We start from the raw sequence: 12863 nt of genomic DNA on the forward strand, positions 1-12863 counted from the left end.
TGGCCCCACCCCCAGGCCCTCCTGGGGGAGAAGCCGGAGGGTGTGCTGGGCAGAGGGGGCGCTGCCTCAGCTCTGGGGGCAGTGGCATCCCCATGTCCATGCCCACATTGTAACTGAGCCTGTAGGGTCCCGGGGGAAGGAGTTACATGGGCGGCAGAGCGGTGGGGAAGCCCCAGGAAGGGCAGAACACTAAGGGGCCTGGACGAGCCCAGGTGAGGTAGGAGGTGGGAGGAAAAAATGTAAAAAAAGGACATCCCGAAGATGTGAGGAATAAGCGCTCAAAGAGAAACAACTAGAAAAGGCTGGGTGGGTGCGGAGGTGTGGCTGGTCCTAGGGGGGCTAAAGGCGCAGCGGAGGGGAGGGTGGGCCCAGGCTGAGCCAGGCCTTGAGGTGAGCCTCCACGTTCCATGAAAGGCATTTCCATCCAGCCCAGCCCGGGTGGAAGGGATGAGTTACCTGCTGGCTACAGGCAGCCTCCTAATTGCTGTACGTGGGGAGTTAGGGGGGGACAGGGCCCCTAAGCACCACCCTTCCAGGAGAAACCCGCACAGACTTCGGGGCTCAGGCAGCTGGGGCTCGGGGGACCCTCAGCCCTGACACTGGAGGCCGGTCGCATGTGCTCCGCCACCCAGCACTGAGCGCACAGCCAGCTCCCTTTGAAAGGTCTGTCCAGCTTCCCTTGCAGAGAAGAAAGCCTGGAGACCAAGTTCCCCTCACCCCAGTGCCATGGGTCCCCCTGAGGCAAATGGGACTTCAGGTCTGGGCACCGAGGTGTGACACGCAGAGGCGGGTTGTGAAACGAGGCTGCAGACCCGGGGAATGGGGGAGAATGTGCTGCCCACAGGTGTCCGCGGGCGGGAGCCGTGGGCAGCTGGAACCGGGCCACACCGGCTCCCAGTTAAGGGTAAAGGAAGAGGGGGCAGCTGGAGAAAGCGTGGGCGCTGAGAGTCAGGGAGGGCCGAGAGTGACCGGCTTGGATCCACCGCGGAAGGCTTGGGCACTGCTGGGGGCAGCCTTATCTGGTGCTGCATTTGGAGTTCCAGCAGGAAGGAGCTGACTTCCTGAGAGCCCAGCAGGAGATGGGTGGGCTGGAAACAAGAAGGAGGGACTTAGGTGATAAGCCTCTGGGACTGACATCTCTGTGGGGGTGTGGCATGGATGTGTGGGGGATGGGTGGGGCAGGGCAACAGAACGTGATTGGCAGGAGACCTTCACCATCTCTAGCGGTGCTGGGGTTATGTGTCAAGTGTGTGTGTGAGGGTCGAGGGACCGGACTATGAGCAAATGGCCTACAAGAAACTGTCACCTTGTGGGCGGAGAAGTGGTAGAGGTCCTGGAAGAGAAATCTGGAACAGCTGGCAAGGGCAACTCAAACCTCAGAGCAACTGCCAAATGTGACCTGAAAAGTCTTTAAGATACTCCATGTCTCCAATAATCCCTGTCCCTTCCACCTCCTCCAGGAAGTCTTCCAGGTTGTATGTTTCGCTCTAATTTCCTGCCTCCCTCCCTCTGCCTCCCCATGCTGTGCCTTGCCAGTGCCTCCATTTATGGATCATCTACTGCTAACAGAGAGAAAGATGGTAGGGGCCAGGGGAGAGAGAAGTCAGAGCCTCACACCTCTCCCCCACTCCCCTGCAGTATAGCCAGGGCAGGGATTGCAAACAGTGCAGGAGGGGCCAGGGAGGGCATTGTGGAGCGGTAGACGCTCTCCCTCCCAGGACCTCAGGATCGGCACCAGGATTCTCAGGTGCCCACTGAGAACGAGCTGTCCGAACACCCTTAGTTCTCTGACTAAAGGTGCGACCGTGCAGGCGATGGCAGCACCAGCTCCCCTCACCTCCTGACAGAGGAGGGAGAAGGGAGAGAGACAGGAACCAGGGCCTGAGCAACATGGAGGCCGAGGCTGGCCTGGACATGCTAGGGAGCAAAACAGCATCTGCTCCAGCTGGAAGCTCCGCAATGGGCACTGAGCCTCTGCAAGACCAGCCCACACCCTCTGCCTTGTCAGGAGCCTTTCTTCCTCCGGGTCACAGGGAAGGAAGGTGCAATACCCGGGCTTGAGGGCAGAGGGCAGTGCATGCACAAAATACAGGCACCTGGGAGCTAGTGCTGCTGCCTGCCAATTAGCAGCAGCTGCCTGGATGGGAATGTGCTTCAGAGGTAGGCCCAGCCCTCCCCCTCGTACTTAGCCACCTCAGCCAGGTCTCTGGGCACAATTCTGCTTTGGATCAACTGATAATGAGCCAGTGCACAACTGGCAAACACAGAAGCCCCATGAGTGTGCATTAATAATTATAATACTCACGACTGGTACCTGATGGCTGCAAAGTGTTAGTCCAGGCACTGTATTACTTCCATTCTCCCTTTTCATATATAAAAAGAGGGGAGACACCAGCTGTAATATAGGGGCTGTAGCCGTGGGGCTGAGAACGCGGGCAGAGCACTCAGCCACCCAGGACTCTGTCTGCTCGTCTATAAAATGGGCCTGTGGGGCGCGCTCAGTGCGGGCGCTGTGTGTGTGGAGCGGGGTGCCCAGAGCCAGCACTGAGCTCCCAGGAACGACTCTTCGCTGTTGCCTGGGAGCAGCTGTCCTCAGTGCCTACCTGGCCAGAACCAAAGGCCAAAGATCCAGGTCGGGCCAGGGACCCAGAACCAAGCCAGTTAGACCAAGGGAAGCTGGATGGGGCCAGGCAGCTGTCGGCGTCCTGGGCACAGACTCGACAGCGAGGAGTGAATGGCATCATCGTTTATTGTGGGGGAGCAGAGAACTGGACACCACCCCATCAAGGACAAAGAGGGCCCCTTGGGCAAGAAGGTCCAAGAAAGGCATGGGATGGGGCCTTGCACCTGCCCACGGGGAAGCATCCCGGGCATCTCTGCGTTCAGGGGCAGTGACCCCGGGAAAGGGGCCAAGCAGGGGTCACCAAGACAGCCCGTGACTGCACTTCCGCATCAGAGCATCGTGGGCCGAGGACAACAGGGAGAGGGGACGGGAGCTGGATGGAGGTTAAGGAAGAGGCACTTCCTGACTTGGGAGGCACCCTGGGGGTGGAGACCCCGCAGCAGGAGGAGGAGGTGGAGGTTCTGGAGGTTCGCAGTTTCTGCTCCCTGAGCCAAGCACAGGGAGTTATCTGGAGGCCTTTTTGGCCGCACAGCTGTTGCCCGAGGTCTTGGTGAGGGGGTCCTTGAACTCGCTGCCGCAGCTGCCCTTGGTCTTGACTTCTGCCACTGCAGGTTTGTAGCTGTAGCTGCTCGAGGCGCCAAAGCCCATGCTGAAGCCAGCGGCTCCCTGACCGGCGCTGGTGTTGCTGATGACAGCTGGAAGGTGAGAGAAGACCCGGGCCCCATCAGCCTCTTGGGGCATCCCAGCCTCTCCTAGTTCTCGCCCCTGTGGTGGCTTCAGGGAGAGACAGAGTCTCTCCGGTGGGTATTTTTAGTTTACCAAGAGGTCTTCACTGCACTAATCGTTTTTATGTGCCTGGCCCCAAATATCTGGCCTTTCCCTAACTAATTTGTGTCAACCTATCAGTACAGACTTCAAGCTTTGCTGGGCTCCATCAGTGAAGCTCCCCAGTGGGAGGGGAGGCCTTCTGCCGCTGCTGGTGGCAGCCCTGCCACTCCTAACACAGCTCCTCCCTGTGCCATCACTGACTTTCAGTCTGGAGAAGTTTATTTCTGATTTCTGCATCCTTCAGCCTTCAGGCATCCCTCCATCCCTCTTAGTGACATCAAGGGCCTCTATTTGGGGTTGCCCTAGACAGAAATAGAAGGTAGCCACAAGCATCATTCCTACAATGGACTTTTGGATTATATAATGTTGGGTATCATTTGATCTTGTACTTGTATATTTCATGACATTATTTTTCCCTCCATTGCTTCTCCTGGGTTACTGAAGCCAGCTTCCCTTTGTGTCCCTAAGTACCCCCCGAAGCCACTCTCTTATGCTGTGATCCTGATTCCTTTTCTCTGTCATGGAAATAGAGGGACTCAGACGTCTGGTGAGTGACCAAGGGCAGACCAGGTCCTGCAGATACTTACAGATGCTGACAGAATTTGGATATTCACCGGACATCCTGAAGAGGGAGAAGAAAAGCAGATTGAACCCCAGCAAAGCATCACCCCATTTATTCAGGGAGTCACCTCTGGAATTAGCCACTCCTCTCAGAACGTGCCCCCTGCCACTCCACCCCAAGCCCCTGTCTTCCTGTACTTGGGAGAATAAGAAGCAAAACCTGGTACAAGGAGCCGGCTCTCCAGCCAGGTGGACCAGGGATTGTCTGATATGTGGGATCATTGTGCCTCCCCGTCCCTCTAGTAATGCCAGTGGTCTTAGACAATTAAGAGGCCTGAACTCACTGGGCCTTGAACTTAGGTGACCCTGGAGGTCATCTGCCCTCTCTCCCCCCTTAAGAATGTATCGCCAAGGGCCAGGAATGCTATTTCTCAACCATTGCAGACGCTCCTACTTCCTCTCCTACCACCTCCTTGTTTTTACAACTTGGTCCTTCGTGCTGTCAAAGTTTCATCTTTCTTACTGCATCATATCAAACCCATCCTCTCTGTGGCTTTATCTCAGCTTGACCCAAGCAGAAGCCACTGTCTTCAGCCTTCTTTCTGGCATGGAGAGGTGACTGCTCCAGACAAGGCACTGCCCCCCGCACCTGCACTCCTCGCCCTCCAGCAGCTTGCGGTAGGTGGCGATCTCCATGTCCAGGGCCAGCTTCACGCTCATGAGCTCCTGGTGCTCCCGCAGCATCCGGCCCAGCTCCTCCTTGCTCAGGTGCAAGGCAGCCTCCAGCTCATCCAGCTTGGCCCGGGCGTCCTTCAGGGCACAGTCCCCCCGCTGCTCGGCGTCGGCGATGGCCGTCTCCAGGTTGGAGCACTGAGGGGCGAGAGGGTACAGGCCTGAGTCAGGCTGCCCAGACAACCTCCTCTCAGTTCTGACCCGTAGTAAGTGCGTCGAGGTGCTCCTGCTTTCTCCACTTTTGACTCGGTGTACAGTCCACCAAGCTCACGCCTTAGCATGTGAAGGTGGCACCTCCTTACCTCGGGGGAGAAGCCAGGGAGGGAGGCAGAGAGCCGATGGGCTACCTAGATATGTCACCATAGTCTCTCCCTGCTGGTCTCTAACATCAGCTATAAGATCCTAATGCCAACCCTGAAAAGAGTCCCTGGTAGCTGCTTTCATTTTGCACCATAGTCTAAAAGTTGCTTTGTGTGGCTCTGTAAGTCATAGACAAGAAACTGAGGACTAATCAAGTTCCTATCAATAAGACATGTGCTCAGTAAATCTGCCACACTGAGAGTCTGGCCTCCCCAGCTGTGTGGAGAGTCACGCTACCTGGTGCCAGCCTTGAAAGGAACTTTGCACAACTGGCAGGACTCAGCAGTGTGCAAGCCTCTGGCTGGTAGGAACAAACATGAGACTAGCAGAGGGAGCCGCAGACAGAGCGACTTGACTTGCCGGGAAGCTGGGCCCTTAAGTCCCTGCGCCGGCCTCCACAAACTGTGGGAAACTCCTGGGTTTGCCTGCTGGGAAACCCCAAGTGTGGCCTCCATAATGCACTCGACGGTGGGGGAGCTCAGTACAGTGGCCTCCAGGACCCCCACAGGGCAGGGCAGACAGAGCAGAGCCTTGGGCCAGCTCTACTCCTTCCTCAAGTCCACTGCTGGGCCCGCCTCCTCCACAACCGGGTCATCATGCGAAGCTTCCAAAGAGCTCCCCTTTATCTACCGCATCGAACCGCCACTGCCTGGCTTTGAAGGCCGCTCACAAGCCTCCCTCCCTCCCTGGCGTCAACCAGCACCCACCCGGGGACGCGGCTCCTCTCTCTCACACATGCCACCTGAGGCCCTGCCCCTGCTGGCTCCTTCACCAGACGCCTCTCCCTCCTTTCTGCCCCCAGCTCCGGGGTAGTCCCAGCTCCCGCAGAAACCCTCCCGGGGGTGCTCATTCAGCCCGAGCAGCCCCAGGCCCCTCGAGCGCTGACACCGGCGCTGCACCGGGGCGAGGTCCACATCCTTGCACGGAGGCCCAGACTGCCCTAAGGGGGGGCCTGCTTACCCCTTTTCCATGTCTGGTTTCATGCAGATTAGTGCTCCGCAAACCTGCAGCTGATTCCTCTCACCAACCCACCTGCTTTTTCACGTTCCCGATCTCCGAGCGGATCCTCTGGATGAGCCGGTTGAGCTCCGAGATCTCAGCCTTGGTGAGCTTGAGGTCATCCCCGTGGCGGCCGGCGGTGAGCTGCAGCTCCTGGATCTGAGGCGGGGGTGGGAGGCGCACAGGACGGGTGAGAACTCACCTCTGGAGGGCGCGCAGCACGGGGGGCAGGGGGAGACCATGCGCCGTTCTCATGGTTCTCACCGGCCAAGCAGGGCAGGCGCAGGCACAGGGAGGGGTGGGGGGGGCGGCGAGGGACGGGGGAGGAGGGGAAAGACCACCCTTTCCCTCTGCCCCAGAGCGAGGACCTCAGCCGTGGCGGAGAGTGAATGTCCTTGTCCTCATTGACAAAGTTGGAAACAAGAAGAAAAGCCGAGAGGCGTGGATGCCCACAGAGACAGCGTCAGGGCGTTATAAGGACGTGACCGTGTGGCCTCTGCGGTCAGCCAGGCCTGTGGCAGGGCAAGGGTTAAGCCCCATACGTGTACTTGACTCGTCCTACACTGTCTGAGCTCCCTGGACCCCAGGGAGGTGTTTCCACAAAGCCCTCTCCAAGATGAAGGCGGTCTCTGTGCAGTCCAAATGCACACGGGTACACACACATGCACACACGCACATGTGCAGGGCACAGCAATAAGCGCACGCTCGCATGCCTGGCTCCCTGTTCACCTTGGTCTGGTACAGCGCCTCGGCCTCGGCCTTGCTTTTCAGCGCGATGTCCTCGTACTGGGCCCGGACCTCGTCGATGATGCCGTCCAGGTCCAGGTCCCGGTTGTTGTCCATGGACAGGATGACGGACGTGTCGCTGATGTGGGACTGGAGCTGAGCAATCTCCTGGAGGACATGTGGGGGTAGAGCTAGTTAGGGGTCTATGAGCAGGTACTTCTTTTGGGCCTCCCTGGCACATCCCCCAGCATACACTTTCTGCCTTTCTTCTGCCTCTGAACTCTGCCTTTAGCAGAACCTGCCAGTGCTGGTGCCTGCCAGGTGTCAGATGATCACGGTGGGCCCTTGGGCTTGGTGTGGACCCCTGCTCCATCACGCACTGGGGGTTGCCCCACTCCACCCCACTCTCCACAGCAATGGCCAGCTTCACCATAGAATCAAGTTTGACTCCTTCCGTGGCCCTCAGAGTCCTCAGGAGTCACCAACAGCCTCCCCTTCACCAGGCCACTCATGCTTTAGTGCAACTCAGACCTTTGAGTTTTATTTGCTCTGCTCCTCCTTACTGAAGCATCGTGCCCGGTCAGCACCCACAGAGAGGTTCCTCACCTTTCTCCAGGTCCCTTGCCTGCCATTCCTCCTCCATCCCCCCACAGCTCATCTACATGCTGTGTCCCTTTCAGACTGTGAGTTCCTGGAGCAATCACTTACTCTCCATCATGGTCTCTTCAAAGCCTACCTCATTGCTCAGCACATTGTAGGGTCTCAGCAAATGTCAGCGGTACTGAGGGGAAGTCTTCCCTGCCAGCACGTGCCCCACAGAACCATGCGGGCTCAGGCTACTCGTAAGAGGAGCAGACCACACGCAAGAGCTCAAGGTCCTCACCCCTTCGTAGAGGCATTTGAAGAATTTGATCTGGTCTGTCAAAGAGTCCACCTTGACCTGGAGCTCCACCTTGTTCATGTAGGCAGCGTCCACGTCCTGGGACACACAGAGGGATCAAATGTCCCCCCTTTGTACCCTTCCTGGCTGCCACAAGGCACCTCAGGTCCCTTTCCCTCCCTTCCCCAGGCCTCACAGGGAGGATACAACCCTGAGGGCAAACCAACCAGTGCTAGTCCCCACACCCGCTGCTGCAGACTCTGGGAGCAGCATGCACCCCAAGCAAGGCCTGGAGGCAGGAGCTGAAATCAGAATCTCAGTCACTCCTGCCCAAGGGTCTGAATGGCCCACAGGGTCCCTACCCCTAGGGAACCCTCAGCCCGCTCCAGCCCTGAACCCACACCTTCTTGAGCACCACAAACTCGTTCTCCGCAGCTGTGCGCCTGTTGATCTCCACCTCGTACCTGCAGGGGGCAAGAGGAAGGAGACAACCTTGTCACCAGGCTAGTTCAGTTCTGCAAATGCTCACTGAGCAGTTGGTGACCACCTCTGTGCCAAGAGCTGCAGGGTGGTGGTCTGCAAACTAGGGTCCATGACCCCCGGGGCACACAAGCCTTCCTAAAGGGGACGTGACAAGGACAGGTTGAAAGGAACCAATTTCCAATCCTCGGTTCCGGTGCGGCCTACCTGTATCTGCCCCACAATGCACGTGGATGGTGGTCAAGTTGATGATTTTTATTTTTAATTTTTTTATACATATACCAGTTTTTAACATATCCAAGACAAACACTAAAACACTAAAAAAATAAGAACTGAAAATTAACTAGTGCCATTAAAATGGCAGAAGCAAATGTACATTGAAAAAAAAAACTTTCTTTACTTAGAATTTATCAATGAAATGTCCTCCCCAGAAGGGCCGTGGTCTGGCCACCGGGTCTCTGCTGGGACACAAGGCACATTAGCCTCCTCGGGTGCAGCTCCTGTGGTAGTGACCTCAGATCAATTTATAATCTTTAAAGCAGAGCTAGTTCATTAGCTTCTTAAGCCATGGTGGCCCTTCAACTGCTAAGGCATCTAGATGGAATCCATTTGATACATTTGACACCCGGTGCAACTGGATACCTCAAAACCATGTAGCCATGATCATTTCAAATGACGATTTACATAATATGTCCTTTGCAACTACCTAAATCTATGATTTAAAAAGTCATGTCATTTTATAAATAGCATTTTTTTAATATTCTTTTAGAATATCTGTGAGAAAAAACTTACAGACCACTGCCAGCGTGTACAGTGGTGCTGACACTGCCTACCCCCAGGATCTCATTGTTTTACAGGGAGGTAAATGTGCTGAAAATTCTAGCACAAGGATAACTTATGATCAGCATTTCTTATGTCATAGAGAAATTTTTTATAAGTGACTAAAGACCCATAGGTGGGAAAGATGGTGAGAAATTTCATTTTGAAAATAATAAGTACAGCTAATATTTCTTTTACCCTTCACAACATGCTAAACATTGTGCTAGCCTCTTCACATACCTTATTTCAGCTACTCTACCTGGCCATCCCCACCCCCTTGAACTGTGGCAGAAGGCAGCTCTCCCTGGAAATCCTGCACCTGACAGTAAACTTCCAAAATATCAGCTCCCACTACACCTAGATGTATCACTCCTCCTTGGCTCTTCTTGGAGGGTTTGTTTTCAAGTATATTCTCAAATAATCTCTAATCCTGGGATTCAAGAACACAGATATGCCTCAACATGTAACAGTTTTTAAAACTTTTTATTATAGCTTTAAACTTTGTTCTGGAATTAGTGGCATATCTCATGTTCTGGAAACTTCCTTGAAAAACCTCACTCAGGAGAAGTTCCCAAGCCATCTGGGTTGTTCATCTGGTTTTGAGACAATTCACTCACACACACACACACACACACACACACACCCTTTTGATCCCCTATTTCCAGTCTAAAACTGAGCACACCATTTCCTAGGTAATTTGAAGCAACAATACGGGTAGATCTCCTCTCTTCCTAAGCCTCTTCCCATCTGGCCTTCTCTCCCTGTCCTAGGAGGAAGAAAGTCGCCATGACATTGGCAAAGGATCTAAGAAGGCAAAAAAGCTGGCTCCACATGGAAATTTCATCTGAAGTCAAGGCCCTCGGGTGGTGGGTCCTCTGCCCTCCACTCACCTCTTCTTGTAGTCCTCCACCAGGTCCTGCATGTTCCGCAGCTCCGAGTCCAGCCTCACCCTGTCCCCGGACAGCGCCTCCAGCCGCTTGCGCAGGTTGCTGATGAAGCCCTCATAGATGGGCTCCAGGTTCTTCCTGCAGTTGCTCAGTTCCAGCTGCTGCAGCAGGTTCCACTTGGTCTCCAGCACCTGGTTCTGCTGCTCCAGGAACCGCACCTGGAACCCAAAGGTGGTCAGAGCCCAGAACCCCTTGTATATTGTGTTGTCTGTCAAGAGTGGGGAGGGGCCTGAGAAATCAGAAGTGGTCATCCTGGAGGGGATGGGGGGACAGAAAAGAACAAGACTTGGGGGACTCCCTGGTGGTGCAAGGGGTTAAGCACCGCACTATGAAGCAATCCACAGCCTCTGCAGCACAGGTTCGATCCGGCCGGCCAGGGAGCAACCCACATGGTGCAGCAGGCCTCTCCTGACTCACCTCCTGCTCCTCTCAGCAGTATATTTCAGTTAGTCTGCCTATTCTGCTCCCCACTCTGTCTCTGGTGAATCCTCTCACCCCCCGCATCTCTGGCCTGTATCCTAGCTCTTATATGCATAAATGAAAAAATCTTTAAAAGAAAGAAAAGAACATCAGAGAGTGGATTCAGTTTGGGGGGCACCCCCAGCTGGGCCTCCAAAACAAGAAATACCATCCAGTCTAAAAGAAATTGGGGGGTGGGATTAAGCACCACTAAGTGTTTTATAAACATCCAAATTCATCCTCATTACAAGGGGGAGGCAGAGGGAGCCACTGTCCCACATATTTTTTGGAGGAGGGGAGTTGCTGGGAGAGGATGAGGAACTGCCCAAGCTCCCACCCAGCTGTCAGTGGCCCAGCAGGCACCCCTGTGAACACTGGCCCGCGAGCAGGGCCAGGCAGCCGCTTGAGGACCCACCTTGTCGATGAAGGAGGCAAACTTGTTGTTCAGAGCCTTGATCTGCTCCCGCTCCTGGGCGCGCACCTTCTGGATCTCTGGGTCCAGCTCCATGTTGAGGGGGGCCAAGAGGCTCTTGTTGACCGTGACTTGAGGAATGCCTCCGGGTGGACACACGGATGGACACGCAGGCCCCAACCCAGCGCTGCCGAAGACGGTGCCCACAAAGCCCGCGACGCGGCCGCCGGTGCCCGCGCAGTGGCCCAGGGCATAGGCGCCGCCCCGCCCGGCCCCTGCACTCAGGGCCAGACGCCGGCTGCCCCCCAGGCTGAAGACACTCCTGCTGCCGAAGGCCGCGGTGCCCTTAACGCCAGCTCTGAAGGAGGCCGAGCTGCCGCTGACCCTGCTGGAGATGATGGCTGAGCAGCCGCTGAAGCCCAGGCGCTCCCCGCCCGAGTAGTGGTGCAGCTGGCGGCTCATGGCTGCGAGGACGGAGGTCAGGGCTGCTGGCTGCAAAGGGAGGCAAGAGAGGGGCACACAGAGCGGCTGGATTTGTCCTCCTGGCTCTCCCCTTAAATAAGGAGGCTCGGGGCTGGGCTGGCTGGAGTCAGCCTAATTTGTAGGTCTGCAACATCTCATAGGCCACATGGGGCCTCTTGAGACCTTTGTTTAGGAAATTATCATGCCTTCTCTGAGATTTTTGTCTCTTCCACCTGAACTCCCCATGAATTGCCTATAAAATGGTCCAGAACCCTGCATTTGCTTTGCTTACCTCCAGCATTATAATAATTTGGCTTCCTTATCTCCACTCACTGCCCTCCAATTACTACGGTTACCACTGCCAAGAATTCCAATGGAAGCTTCCAGTGGGTCTGGCCTCTGGGGTAGAGTGGGGGGACAGGGGGAGGGGAGGTCAAGGGAGCAGATGTCCCCAATTCTTTTCCTCCCTTACAGGTCTACCCCACAGTCAAGAATATCCCGGAGAATCACCTTCAGCCTGCCGGCCCCCTGCTGTTTCCTGGGGCTCCGGGGTGAAGACGTGTCTGTCCCGTGTACCGGAGCTCTAAGAGTAGAGACCACGCTCCATCTGCAGGGACCTTCAGTCTCCGGGGGAGGCAGCGACACACAAGGCCAGGAGAACTCTGGTCACAAGCGCTGGGGTGTGGTTCTGGGTCAGAGCTAAAAGGTTTCTCAAAAAAGCATTTCTGGAATAAGAGTGGGGGACACGCTAGCTGGGAAGGAGGGAGGAAGAAGAAAAGCTAAGACGGCGCCGAGGAGGTTTAGCAAGGTCTTTCAAGGCCTTTTGGTGGCTGTTTCCCTTGAATAGCAGAAAGGGGGCATGTATCCAAACTAGGGGACTCTGAGCAGGACATCTGCTGCCCTCATGTCTCAGATTCTGGATCCTAATGGGCTGGACCATCAAGGAGGGGTCAAGAAGGGCCAAGGAAGATTCTTCCAACTGGCTGTTAAAATGAGTTTCTAGAGCTTCATTCCATATAAATTCAGGAATATCTTTCTTCAATCTAATCCAATTTGCTTTTCTCCAGGTTAAGTTGCCTTCACTTCTTTTCCTCCCTTGCAGGAGCCCCTCCCTGTGCTGCTCTTTGGGCACCCAGGTGGGGCTCCATTCCAGCATCCTTATACCTGAGTGAGTTCTGGGAATGTGCTGCTTTTCCCGCATCAGATTGACAGGTCCCTCTGGTGACCCTGCCTTTCCCCGCTCCCCTGCTGCTCAGCCCAGGCTTTAGCACCAGGAAGTGATTCATACTGGTGCTTATCACTGTGTCTTCAGTTATACCCTGGAGACTGGACTCCCCTCCGGGCCTCCTGGGCTGGCCAGATGGAACCCGGGGGTAATTGACCAACACAGCCTCCACTGAATCAATCACAGGGCGTAATGACAGCCCAGTTGTTTACCCCATAGGGAATAGGGCTGTGGGGGCATTGGTGAGTAATAGAGATGGCGCCGGCCGCAGATGGACAGATAGAGGAGTCTGGGGTGACCCGGTGGGGAAGAGGGTGGGCTCTTTTGCTGCCTAGGAGAAGAGGTTACTA

General features: G+C 55.6%; 1 protein-coding gene across 1 annotated transcript; it reads right to left on the reverse strand.

Moving 5' to 3' along the window:
• Window positions 1-2746: 2746 nt before the first annotated feature.
• KRT72 (keratin 72) lies at window positions 2747-11288 on the reverse strand. Its single transcript, XM_037514794.2, has 9 exons — window positions 10830-11288; window positions 9899-10113; window positions 8113-8173; window positions 7713-7808; window positions 6833-6997; window positions 6137-6262; window positions 4662-4882; window positions 4039-4073; window positions 2747-3318 (listed from the first exon to the last, which is right to left on the reverse strand). Exons 1-9 carry the CDS (start codon window positions 11286-11288, stop codon window positions 3128-3130), a joined length of 1569 nt encoding a protein of 522 aa, XP_037370691.1. The 3' UTR covers window positions 2747-3127.
• Window positions 11289-12863: the final 1575 nt, after the last annotated feature.

This window comes from Talpa occidentalis, unplaced genomic scaffold (genome assembly GCF_014898055.3).
Source record: "Talpa occidentalis isolate TD23 unplaced genomic scaffold, MPIMG_talOcc4v2.1 talOcc4.16, whole genome shotgun sequence".
NCBI lineage: Eukaryota > Metazoa > Chordata > Mammalia > Eulipotyphla > Talpidae > Talpa > Talpa occidentalis.

Bases quoted from the DNA above. Each gene is read 5' to 3' on its own strand.
- KRT72 (XM_037514794.2), bottom strand. From the start codon at position 11,288: ATGAGCCGCCAGCTGCACCACTACTCGGGCGGGGAGCGCCTGGGCTTC. The intron at 10,114-10,829 runs GTGGGTCCTCAA...TTTGGGTTCCAG, and splicing joins TTGCCTCCTTCATCGACAAG to GTGCGGTTCCTGGAGCAGCA. The intron at 7,809-8,112 runs GTGTGGGTTCAG...TGTGTGTCCCAG, and splicing joins AGTTTGTGGTGCTCAAGAAG to GACGTGGACGCTGCCTACAT.